The 12599-nt window shown below is 36.8% G+C and overlaps 1 protein-coding gene and 1 non-coding gene across 2 annotated transcripts in view; one reads left to right on the plus strand and one right to left on the minus strand.

Moving 5' to 3' along the window:
• SACK1B (scaffolding CK1 anchoring protein B) overlaps positions 1-12599 on the plus strand; it is a 91280-nt gene that overhangs the window by 71810 nt on the left and 6871 nt on the right. The window contains exons 3-4 of the mRNA XM_086707089.1: positions 4786-4950; positions 5731-5855. Coding sequence (XP_086563215.1) covers positions 4786-4950; positions 5731-5855 — 290 coding nt within the window. The remainder of the gene's footprint in view (positions 1-4785; positions 4951-5730; positions 5856-12599) is intronic.
• On the minus strand, positions 2002-2116 carry LOC112863011 (small nucleolar RNA SNORA51). Its single transcript, XR_003223852.1, has one exon. It is a non-coding gene; the product is annotated as a small nucleolar RNA SNORA51 (small nucleolar RNA).

The raw sequence follows: 12599 nt of genomic DNA on the forward strand, positions 1-12599 counted from the left end.
TCTAGTGAGGGTGCAGGAAACCAGAAGTCCTGATAAGCTACCTGACTCAGTTGACATCAGATAAGCTTGTCAAAGATGTGTAATCTAGTTTCTTGGATCCTGATCCAGTGTAATATCTGTCACACAAGAGAGACTATAATTTGTTCTACATTTAGTATGCTAGAATCATCCATTGGCTGACTGACTTCAATTACTTTTTGCAAACAGAAACCTTTATTTATCGCGGTAATGTGTTTTGTTCATTTCCAAAGTCTTAATTAATTTGTTACATGAGACTCTATCAAATAAAAGATAAATTCTTTAGACGTGCTGATTAATTTCTTAAACAATACCATGTTGCATAATAGTATTTCCTTATTTAAGAAAAATTCCTCTCTTTAAAAAAAGACTGTTCTATACATACATTTTTAGAATTTATTATGTAAAATAAGTTTATAATATGGACATTTTATTTTCCTTATGTCAGTGTTCTACATCATCATACCACTTGTTATTGCATAGTAAATGCATTCATTAATTTGATGTGATTTAAAGGTTTTTCACATATTTAATTTTATAAAGAATATGCACAAGACATGAATGAGGTTGTTATCACTATCTGTTTCCTTCTTCTGGCACCTCCTACCATTCATAAATAAGAAAGGGGGTCATGTGAGGCTACTTAAATGATTGAAATTGTTCTTCCTAGAAAAATATCTGATTGAAGTATGTTTCACAGGTAGTTTGAAGAATATCACCAACTTGTGTTATTTGGGTGCGGTCCAGTATTTTGTTATAACACTGTATTAGAGTAAATAAAAACAAGTTTACATATTATCCGTGGTTTTCTTCATCTTCTAACACATTCACAATGGTCCATGACATTATTCCGACTCTTGTTGCCATGTGTGTCTTCCATTCCTTCTCATTTCTTGACATGTTTTGTTCCTTGGTCTCCATCACTCTTTTCAATACTATTCCTGTCTCAACTGTATATTAAGAGATCCTTCTAAAGACCAGTTCCTTGCCTCCCATGATCTTGTCCTACCTATACGTCAGCCATTGACTCCCAGCCATATCCTTGATAATAGCATACCCTTAATGAAGCTCCTTTATAACCTAATTCAGGTATCCCCATCTGACTATCACTTCTACATATATTTCTGCCTTACTCCCTCTGGTACCTACTAGTATCTAATATTCCTTTATTTATTTCTTTTTCTAAACTGTATGCTGTGGAAGCTTCCAAAAATAGAAAGTTGTATATAGAACCCTCATGTACTATCAGCCACTTTCAGCAATTATCAATTCATTGCCATTTTGTCTCATCTACTGTAATGTGAAGTAAATAAAGGTAACATTTCATGTTTATATTAATAACTATTTTTTAGATAATACATGTTTATCTTTTTTATTATATTACTATCAACATGAAAAAAACAATAATTTTTTAATAGTTAACTGGTCTTTTTTTAATTAAAAAAAATTTTTTTTTACATTTATTTATTATTCAGAGACAGAGTAAGACACAGCATGAGCATGGGAGGGGCAGAGAGAGGACGAGACACAGAGTTTGAAGGAGGCTTCAGGCTCTGAGCTGTCAGCACAGAGCCCGACGCAGGTCTCGAACCCACCAACTGCAAGATGACCTGAGCTGAAGTCGGACATCCAACCGACTGAGCCACCCAGGCGCCCCAATAGTTTTTAACCCCAGCCAGACTTCATATTCATTGATCCCACCGCCATTTTACTGCCTGTCACATCCATGACATCCTTTTTCCTCTGTTTAGTTTATTTGTTTATTTTTTTATTTTTATTTTGAGAGAGAACAAGCAGGGGCAGAGAGAGAGGGAGAGGGAGAGTCCCATTATAATCTAATCTCCTTATACTCTCATGGCCACAACTACCTCCAAGGTTACCTCAAACTTTTAGCCTGCTCCATGTTTGTATCCCTGCAGCTGACTAAAGTTGGAGAGTAACTGACAACTACATTGACTATTCTCATTTTATTTACTTATTCTTCCATGCCCTCCCATTCGTAGTACAGACCAGGCAAAAGGCCTGGGCTGTGGTGTAGATGGGTGGATTTACTCCTTTCTGTGCAGTCAGTATAAGAATACAGCCTGGGGTAAGCCCCATGAGGCTGACTGTTCTCGTTTTAAATTTATGGTGAGTCCTTATTACTGCCCTGTAATTAAACTGTATTTCTGTGGTCTACTCTCTTTCCTACCATCCTATTTAATACCTCTTTCTTGATTTTTTAACATGTCTTCCATAATCTAGGGTGTTCTTAGTTCCACATCTTGCTTCCCAGTTCACGGGAAAAATTGAAGCATTCACAAGAGATCTTTCATAGCACCATTACCACACCTGCCTTTCCACCAGCATCTGCACCCTCATAGTTGGTTTTCTGTCTTGATGTTATGGATGATCTTTTACTGGTCTTTATTCTCTGTGCTCTGATTACTTTATGTTTACATTAGATTCTTTTATTACCTACTCAAAGATATTGTTCCAGCAATTCTTTCCTTCCCCACCCACCTCCCACCATCTCTTGCATCATGAATTTTCACTCTTCACTGGAGCATTTCATTAGCATACAGACATGCTATTATTTCTCTCACCCTAAAACAAAACAAAAAATTACAACTCCTCTTGACCCAGCTTTACCCATGGCTACCTCTTCATTTCTATGCTTCTTATTACAGCCAAATTACTCAAAAAGAGTTGCCCGTACCTGCTATTTCCAGCATCTGTCTTCCCATTCCCTCTTAAACCCCTTACAGTGAGGCTTTTGCTCTTACCACTCCACAAAAACTGAAGTGACCGTTGCTGGTTCCTTCCCTTGTCTTAGGACTCAGTCCTTGGTCTCCCTTTCTATTTATCCAGTCTCCCTTGGTGACTTGGATTTAATTGTCATCTCTACACAACTGACACCCCATTGACATGTCTGGCCTAGACTTCTCCAATTAGTATTCCACTTGGCCCGTCAAACTTAGCTAAAATTTAGTGTAGCTGGATTCTTCCTTCTCTCAGTTGATGACAACTTGGCCCTTTAGGTGGATGAGGCTAAACATTTTAGAGTCTCCCCCTTTCCCCTCTTTCCTCTCCCATCCTATGCTCAATCCATTCAGAAATCCTGTGGCTCAAAGGCCAGCATTAGGCCATTTGATGGTGATGTCACTGATGGTGACTAGGACAAGGACCATCCTTCTTCTAGCTAACATCACCCCTCACTTAAATTGCTCCTTTAGTTCTAGCTGGTCTGCCTGTTTCTACCCTAGTTCCTACCCTTAGGATCAACACAGTAGCCAGAAGAATCCTTTCAAACATAAATCAGATATATTACTACCTCAATTTAAAAGCTTCTAATAGCTTAACAGTCTTATTCAGGACAGCATGCTGAAGGCTTTATAATACCTTCAAGGAATTGTGATTACTCTCCATTTTTCATTCCATTTCTGCTGTCTACTTGCTGTTTCTTGAATATGCCAGGCAAGCTCCTGATGTTGGGCCTTTGCACTGCTGGTACCCTCTGTCTGGAACACTGTTTCTCAAGATATCCACGTTGATGACTAACTCAATTCCTTTTTATGTCTCTGCTCAAAGGACACTTTCTCAAAGAGACTTGCCCAGAAAGGCACAAACCCAACCTTCTCAATTTCCAGGGGCTCATGATCTCCCTTATTCTGTTTTTTTCCCCAATAAACTTATCATATGATAGCATATTACTGAATTTATCTATTTATTATATTTATTGCTCCTGATTTCTTCCCCCACCTAAAATGTAATCTTCACCAAGGGCAGGGATTTTGTGTTCTCTAGCGCGTAGAAGGTGGTCAGTCGAATGATTCCCCTTTTTTTCGGCATTATTTCACTCCCACTGCTTCTCAGAGTCAATAATGGTTCTCTTGCCAATAGTTAACTTGGACTGTCTCCATTTTAGGGGCCTGTTTTTAAAGAAATTTCTCTCTTTGTTCATCTTCTTAATCATACTGCCTTTGTGACCTTTTTTTTTTTTTTTTCACTTATTCTGTTAAGCTTATTTTAGGCAAATGTATTTAATTTTCTAGTCTTCAAATCCTATACCTTTTCTCAGCTTTGGCCCCTTCCTACCTAGTTTCCATTTCTGTAAGATTTTTTTTTTTTATGTTTATTTATTTATTTTGAGAGAGAGAGCAAGCAGACGAAGGGCAGAGAGAGAGGGAGAAAGAGAATCCTAAGTAAGCTCCGTGCTGTCAGTGCAAAGCCCAGTGCAGGGTTTAATCACATGAACCATGAGATCATGACCTGAGCCAAAATCAAGAGTAGGATGCTCAACTGACTGACCGAACCACCCAGGAGCCCCTGTAAGATTTTCTTTCTCTGTCCCAGTACTGCCAAGACATTTATTATTGACAGCTAGTTTCAGAGAGCTTGCTTTTCCCTAGAAATGCTTCCCACAAAAACATGTAACACTTGTTTCCACCTTCCATCTACCTGTCCCATCCCGCTACCCTACTTGCACCCTTGCAATCTGTAATTTGGATTCACCCTTTGCTCAGCATCTTACTAAACTGCAGATTTCCTTTTATTTAAAGCCAGTATGAAATTATTTTGTGCTACAGATCTGTATGTAGTCACTTGTTTATTTTCAATATATTTTTGTATCTTCTATTTTAGGAAGCTGCATACACATTTGTGTATACATTTATAAGTAATATGTGTTTCATTATTTTCTGTTTTATCTTATTGCTGGAAGCAAGCAATTTATAAACCTTTCCCTATTGGGTATCTAAAATTGTTTTACCTTTTTATCTTTAATAGGTCATTGCTTTAGTGATGGATATATTCACAGATGTGGACATTTTCAAAGAAATAGTGGAGGCATCAACTCGAGGGATATCTGTATATATTCTTCTTGATGAGTCCAACTTTAGTCATTTCCTAAATATGACTGAAAAACAGGGCTGTCAAGTTCAACGACTCAGGGTAAGAATTCCATGTTTGTTTTTTCTTCAATTATTTTGTGTACCATTTTTATCTCAGTTGAATTTAAGGCAAGTTTAAGCTATATTATTCCAAATATATCTGTATATAATATGTATCTATGTCTACATATATGTAACACACACAGAAATATATTTAAGATAGCATAATGATTAATCGCAGAAGGGTATGCTTGTACTTTTTGAAATGTGACTGAAACCACACATTCTCATGATGGTCTATAAGATGCTTTTCTTGATGATGGAGCACTTAAGTTTCTGAGTTAACTTTGCTCAGTCATAATGAGTGCTTCAGTTTCTCCATGCATATAACCTTGAAACCACTGACTCAAGTGATTCTTTCATTCAGATGTTACTTATCACAATCATTAGGCATAGTGTTTTCAGTTACATTTGGCCTCTTAAAAAAAAAGTGTGGATTTTCATTGTAGTTATTGTGGAATCATGCCACTATAACCTGAAAGGCTGTCTTACAATAGGATCCTAGGTGGTTTATAAAACCGTTCTGTATAAATGTAACATAATGCCTCCTGTTTATGTTATGCTAAGATACATCTATATTTTTTAGTGACTTTTTCTTAGGTGTTTTTTGGGGGGGTGATGTTTTAAAATGTGCTTTTACTATTTTTTGTTGTTATGTGTTTTTTACAAAAAAGATTATTTCAAGTATACTTTTTTGGTACTAAGATTTTATATTGACATATATTTCACATTCAAAATATCTCTTTTCTAGTTATAACTTTATATTTACCTGTAATTCTAGAATATTCGAGTGCGGACAGTAAAAGGCCAAGATTATCTTTCAAAAACAGGAGCAAAATTTCATGGAAAATTAGAACAGAAGTTTTTGTTAATTGACTGCCAGAAAGTTATGTATGGTTCTTACAGGTAAGATCATTGTGTTTACCTCCAGCATCATTAATCATTTATAGAATTTATTAGTTTCAAATATTAATGTAATCTGTTTAGATATTTCTTAGAAATAAAAAAGAACCTTTGCATGGAAGCTTGGAGACTTGGGTTTCAGTTCTGGCTGTACCTCTAAAGAACATTAAGACATTGGGGAAGTCATACAACTTCCTCGTCCTCCAAGTTCTTCATCCCCAAATTGAGATGGGTAACAAACATTTCAGGTTCCATATAGTTCTCTAATGCCAAAAGTTTTTGTTCCTTATGAAAATCGTTGCAGTATGAGCTTAATAATAACATTTGTTCATAAAAATAGAAGCTCTTTATTGCTTTGAAGAACCTGTCAGACAGATTATTTTTATTTTAGTATTATTAAGAATCTGATAGTCAGTCATGCAGTCACTATGTATAGTACTACCCAAAACGCATTTCAGAGTCTGGCTGTTAAAAATGCCATAATAGACACTAGACAAGGTTACACAGGTTACTATTATTGGCATCATTCAAGGTCCCCATTGGGAGAATACCTCCTCCATTCCTCAGTTCCGGCTTGTCTCTTCTACATATGTCATCCCCAGTCCTTACCACTTATCTACAAAGCAGTTGTTTGCATCTACATTTATCAGTGATGAAACTGAAGTTCCAGAAGGTTAAGTGACTTGTCAAAACCCCACAGCTAAAGGCCAACAGCAGTCCAGGGCTGGCAGCCCAGTCCAGGCTCTGCTTGTTCCAGAGTAAAAGTGCTGCCCTAATACTCTCACAAATTCCGGGCATCAGTCCTGAATGGGATGTACAATCAGATTGTATCAACAGGCAGATTAAAATACCAACAAGCACATGTGAACTTCTAGGTCACCAGGGCAGCACAGACTCCCAAGGAGCCAGGAGAACTATGGGGGTAAACAGGGCAGTGCGAGGGGAAACTTTCGCTTCTTCCCTTAATAATTTAAAAAGTCCACAAGAAGGAGCCAGTATGTTGATGTGATTGGCCATGGGCAAGTTGTTTAACTTGGTTCCACTTAGGTTTGCTCCGCTGTAAAGGATAATCCTCGAGCCTATCTCACCTTCTTGTTGTGAGAATTAAATGAGTTAATGCATCCGTAACCCCTAAAGTCAGCTATTATTTTAGGTATATTTTAGGTAGTAGTGACTACCTGGGAACTTTCCCTTTAAGCTCAGAGACCTTTTTTTGAAAGTGCTGTTTGTAGTTCTAAAGGAAAACTTGTTAAGAGCAGAAATTACAGCCAGTGCTTGAAATTAATGAGTCCCTTTAAAGACTCATTATATGTGTATGTATTTGTTCAGACCCACTTGGTTTTACAGGGTTTTTAATTGAAATTTTAATTAAAATTAGGAGTTCGCTTGACTTCTAGAATGGTATTTATTAATCTCACCATAATGAATGCTTTCTGTCTTTATTATTTAACTTGACTTTTAAGATTACCTTGAACAATAAATTCACCTTAACTTTGTTTTGCTACCACTAGGCATTAATAGGTGCTGTATATTGAGATGACAATGGCTAAACTACTTTTGAATTGATATTGGGAAAAGCAAACAAACCACAGGAACAAAAACCCTTTATCTTTCTATGTACATCATAAGCCAGAGGCAGAATTTAAGTTACTATTTATGGAAGTGAGGATCGAATGCCTAGTACTGCAGATGATAAAAATTCATCCAAACTCTTATCTAACAACTCTAATTTCCTTATTAGTCCATGTTAATTTTAAATACACTTCTTGAAAAAAATATGGTTGTCAGCCCTTTTTTTTTTTTTTCTTTTCTTCTTTCTACTAATTATCTTGGACCTTTCCTGTTAACAGTATTCTAACAGGATCTGGTGGAATAATTATGAACCAGTCTTCATAGAAATTGGTTAAAAATTTATTTTTGGTGAAAACCAGTCTTTGTCTCATATTCCAATATCACCATCATTTTCCTTATAGCCCAAATCAAAATGCCACTGTCTTTAGTTCAAAATTCTTTGCCATAAAACATCTTCCTATTCTAAACTGCAAGCATTTATTTCCAGAGAGGCCTGATGTCAGCACTAACCACAGTCACACACTGTGTGACGGTTCAATCATTGTGATGACAGTTTTATCGCAAAAACAGGACAAGTGTTTTGGTCTCTCATGATACTAACATTGATGAGATAAAACACATATACTTTTTATCAATGTGTGCAAATTGAATTGTGAATTGGATGCCCTTGTTTGAAATTGTCGTATGAAATCTGGAACATATTTAGTAAAGTAACGTCTACAAATTTGACTGGGAGAGAATTTTATAAGCATTTTTTTAAATCTTGCTGTCTCTATAAAAGCTACTTTCACAAGACAAGTTTCACCGAAGTTGTTGGCTTCCAGGTGCCATCTCTGGTCAGACTTGAAGATTGTCACGTTGAGAGATCTGTGCTACAGCCAGCAGCATGTCACTGCTTTCATTCCGTAGACTTCCCTGTGTGATCCCCAGCCAGGAACTCAGAGTTTTTGAGCCTCTTTTTAATAAGTAAATTCATAATCACATTCCCAACTGCAGGAGTGTGACAGTGGGTCTGGGGGGAATGGGAGTAGTAAGTTCATTTTATTTTTTATCCAGGTAAATATGTGCACACTTTTTTAAAAATCAAATATTACTAAAAGATATGTAATACAAAAGTTTTTGTTCTCCATGTCTCTCCATTGCTGGATCCTGATCTCCAGGTGCAATTGTTTAATTCTTTGAGCTGGTTCTTCCCATACTTACTCCATTCTCTTACATAATGTGATTATACTGTGAATGCTCAATCTATCACTTTTAGGTATTATGTCTTGACTTTATAGTATGATGACTGAAGGGTTATATTTCTATTCACCCATATCCACTTTCCCTCCTGCTTGCCATTCACCCCATACAGTTTTATCAAAATTGTTTGCTAAGTAAGAAGTCTCAATTTACATTACTAAAGTTGTGTCAGAATTGATAGCTGATGAGCCATAGAGTCATTTGTGATATGCTTCCCTTTTTTATAAGAAAGTTAATAATGACCATTTGGCTTTGGTTTTATTCATTGTCTTTGCTTTCTGTTTATCTATTGCTAGGTTTTTTCCAGTTGATTCTGAAGATTTCTTAGCACATGAACAACTTTTCCAAATGCTCAGTTACTGCCAACAGTTTGTCATGTCCAATCTGGACTGGCAGATCTTTAACCTGAAACACTGCTGGGGTTCTGCAATTTCCCGTATTCCTGGGCAGTTTGAGCCACAATTTCTTGTATCCCATCTTAATCCTATTTTTCCTTCTTTTTTGTTTCTAAGTCATAGTTTTTTCTCTCATTTGCTCAAGAATACTTTCCATCAGCATGGAATTTTTTTTTTAAGTCCAGAAATTTATAATTTTAGGTGGTTAATGACTTAACTAGAGATGGAACTCTAAGCTGAATCATTTTTCCTTCAAATTTGAAAGACATTGACTGGCAATCAAACATGCTGTTGAGAAGTCTCAAACAGTTATTATTCTTTTTATGTAACTTTTTTTTTCTCCTTTCTAGAAACGTCTAAGGTTTCTCTTCTATTCCCTGCTATTCTCAGATTTGTTATGTTTCTAGATCTAGGTCTTTTTTATTTATTGTTCTAAGCAATCCAAGTACTCATGTCTTTCAATTCTGAAACAATTTCTCATATATTCTTTGCTCATTTCTTCTCCTCAGTTGTCTCTATTGTCTCTCTCTCTGGAATTCTTATTAACTGGATATCTGCTCCCATTGTTTTTTTATTTTTTTCCCCTATGATTTTCTATCTGGGAGTGGATAGAATTGTAATGTCTGGGGGATTTTCTCGATTGTTAATTCTAACACATCTATTATAACTTAATTCCTTTTTTTTTTTTTTTTTTTTTTTTGCTATAGGGGCACTTGGGTGGCTCAGTCGGTTAAGTGTCCGACTTTGGCTCAGGTCATGATCTCATGGTTTATGGGTTCCAGCCCTGAATCAGGCTCCATGCTGACAGCTCAGAGCCTGGAGCCTGGTTTGGGTTCTGTGTCTCCTCTCTCGTCTCCTCCCCTGCTTGTGCTCGCTTTCTCTCTCTCTCTCTCTCAAAAATAAATAAACATTGAAAAAAAAATTTTGCTATCAAATATTTTGAATATCTGCAAATTGCACCATTTTCAAAGTATCCTTTGTGTGTTTTTTTTTTATAGATGCATGATCTTCTCTATTGCTTTGAAGACACTGATTATAGTTTTTATGTGTCTATGTTTTTATAAATATTCTTATTTGTGCATTTTCTGTTTTCTCCATTTGTCTTTCTCCGGTTTGTTCTGGTCTCTGTTTTGCATCTAAGTTTTTAAGCTTTATAAGGAATCTTCTAAACTTTCATTAAATGTCTGCTGATCTTTTGCTACGTATTGATAAGGGACTCAAATGCTTATTGGAAATCGCATGGGAAATCCTTATCAACTGTTGGGTTTACAGGAGGGTGATTGGCTGGGGTTCTCACATTTTATAGGAAGTTCCCTGAAGGTCAGTAAAACAGTTCTTTTATTTGGGGCTGTTCAGTGTTTCCAGAGAATAATCTTCAAATTGAATATATACCCTTGAGTGTCTTCCTTTTACATGCAGTGATATCACAATATTTTTTTCTGATTTACCAAACCTGGAAAACTTTTCCAGTTGTAACATATTCCCCAGTACCATTACCTTGTCAGTTTCCTAAGCTCAACACGTGGAGGTTATTTTTATTTCACAAACTATACACATCCTTTAGGACATGCAAATATTCTGGTTCTCTCTTCTTGTTACTGGCTCAACATTTTTACTCTTTATTCCAATTTCTGTACTGGCTTAGGCTCTTATCACCTTATGTCAATTCTTTTACTCATCACAGTAAATGCAGTCCCTCATCCTTCACATCTGTGTTACAAAGAGCTACCGGGAAAATAATCAGTCCTCAAACATCTTTTTATTTTAATTGATCTGAATTTGGAAATAAATCCTGCACAAACTCTCTGCTTTGCTTTCCAGATTTTCCCCCTTTGTTCATCAGTCTGTGATATAACTTGTTTACTTCAGCTAAACAGAATTTGTTTTCTCTGTTCAACCAAAATAGGGCCATTCTTGCTTCCTTTCTTTTCCTGTATGTTTCTTCTTCCACACAAACTGTTCCATGCCTTTCGTGCTTGAACTTCGGGGTTATCTGGCCTCTTTCAGAATACAGCCAAAACCCTGCTTGTCTCTGGGGCTTTTCTCATAGGTGATAGCTGACTATTCATTCCTTTACTTGCTCTTTCCCACAAATTTTGTATTCATATCTGCAGTGGGGTTGAAAATTCCTTCAATCATTCACATCGTGTCACTTATTTTAAGTCAGCCTGGTGGCCCACACATCTGCACAAAAAGAGCACCCGGTAAATGATTCTTCTCATACCATGCTTTCAGTAAGCATACTAGATAAAACTGAGTATATCAGAATAGTAAGATTCTTAAGTTGTACACTCTTTATCATATTTTGAATATTTTAAATTCTTACTCTACACATTCTCTTAGTATTTTCATCTGCCTTTGCTATTGTGTCCCCTCTTTAAACAGTAAGCTCGTTCATTGTAGAGAATGTCTCTGTCTCCTTTTTCCTTTATTAACCCCTATTATATCACATACAGTATTTGATATATAGCATACTAGAGATTCCTTTTTTAGCTCAGTGACTCTGTGTTACATTATCTAAATTTTTACATGTCAGATTTATATTTTTATGTGAAATTCCAACTGTCATTTTTAAATTGTAGAAATTCCACAAAGTATTATAAAGTAGTTACAAACATTAACTTCCTAGAAATTGTATTTTATATTAAAAGATCTCACTTGGCATCCCAAAGCCCTGGCTTCCCAAAGTATACTTACTAAGTAGGCCACAGAGATAAAATGCATGTATTAGCAAAGGCCTATCTTGCATTTTAACATGCTAGAACTAGAAGGAATGGTAGGATTATGCTAGCAATTTGGACATGAGGAAACTGAGGCCCAAGCTCATGTGGGTGGATAGCTCAGCAGAAGACAGGTCTCTCAACTTTCCTACTGATACTGGCTTGCCTGAATTCTGCCAGGATGCTCTATATAAAATACAATGTTTTTTATTCCATAACATCTTAGTAGGCAATGATGCAAAATGTACAGCAGGCTTTTCTTTGGACTTCTAGAAAGTAATGTCAAAAATTATGGGTAGTTTCAAGGCCAGGACTTGAATTGCTTCGTTATTTAAAATATGAATGGGGGCTGGCACCTGGGTGGCTCATTTCGCACCTGACTTTGGCTCAGGTCATGATCTTGCAGTTTATGAGTTCGAGCCCCACATCAGGCTCTGTGCTGACAGCTCAGAGCCTGGAGCCTGCTTCGGATTCTGTGTCTCCCTCTCTCTTTGCCCTTCCCCTGCTCACACTCTGTCTCACTCTCTCAAAAATATACATTAAAAGGGCGCCTGGGTGGCGCAGTCGGTTAAGCGTCCGACTTCAGCCAGGTCACCATCTCGCGGTCCGTGAGTTCGAGCCCCGCATCGGGCTCTGGGCTGATGGCTCAGAGCCTGGAGCCTGTTTCTGATTCTGTGTCTCCCTCTCTCTCTGCTCCTCCCCCGTTCATGCTCTGTCTCTCTCTGTCCCAAAAATAAATAAACGTTGAAAAAAAAAATTAAAAAAAAAATATATACATTAAAAAATGTTTAGGGGCACCTGGGTGGCTCAGTTGGTTG

This window comes from Puma concolor, chromosome B2, assembly GCF_028749965.1.
Source record: "Puma concolor isolate L17-30 chromosome B2, mPumCon1.1.hap2, whole genome shotgun sequence".
Classification (NCBI taxonomy): Eukaryota; Metazoa; Chordata; class Mammalia; order Carnivora; family Felidae; genus Puma; species Puma concolor.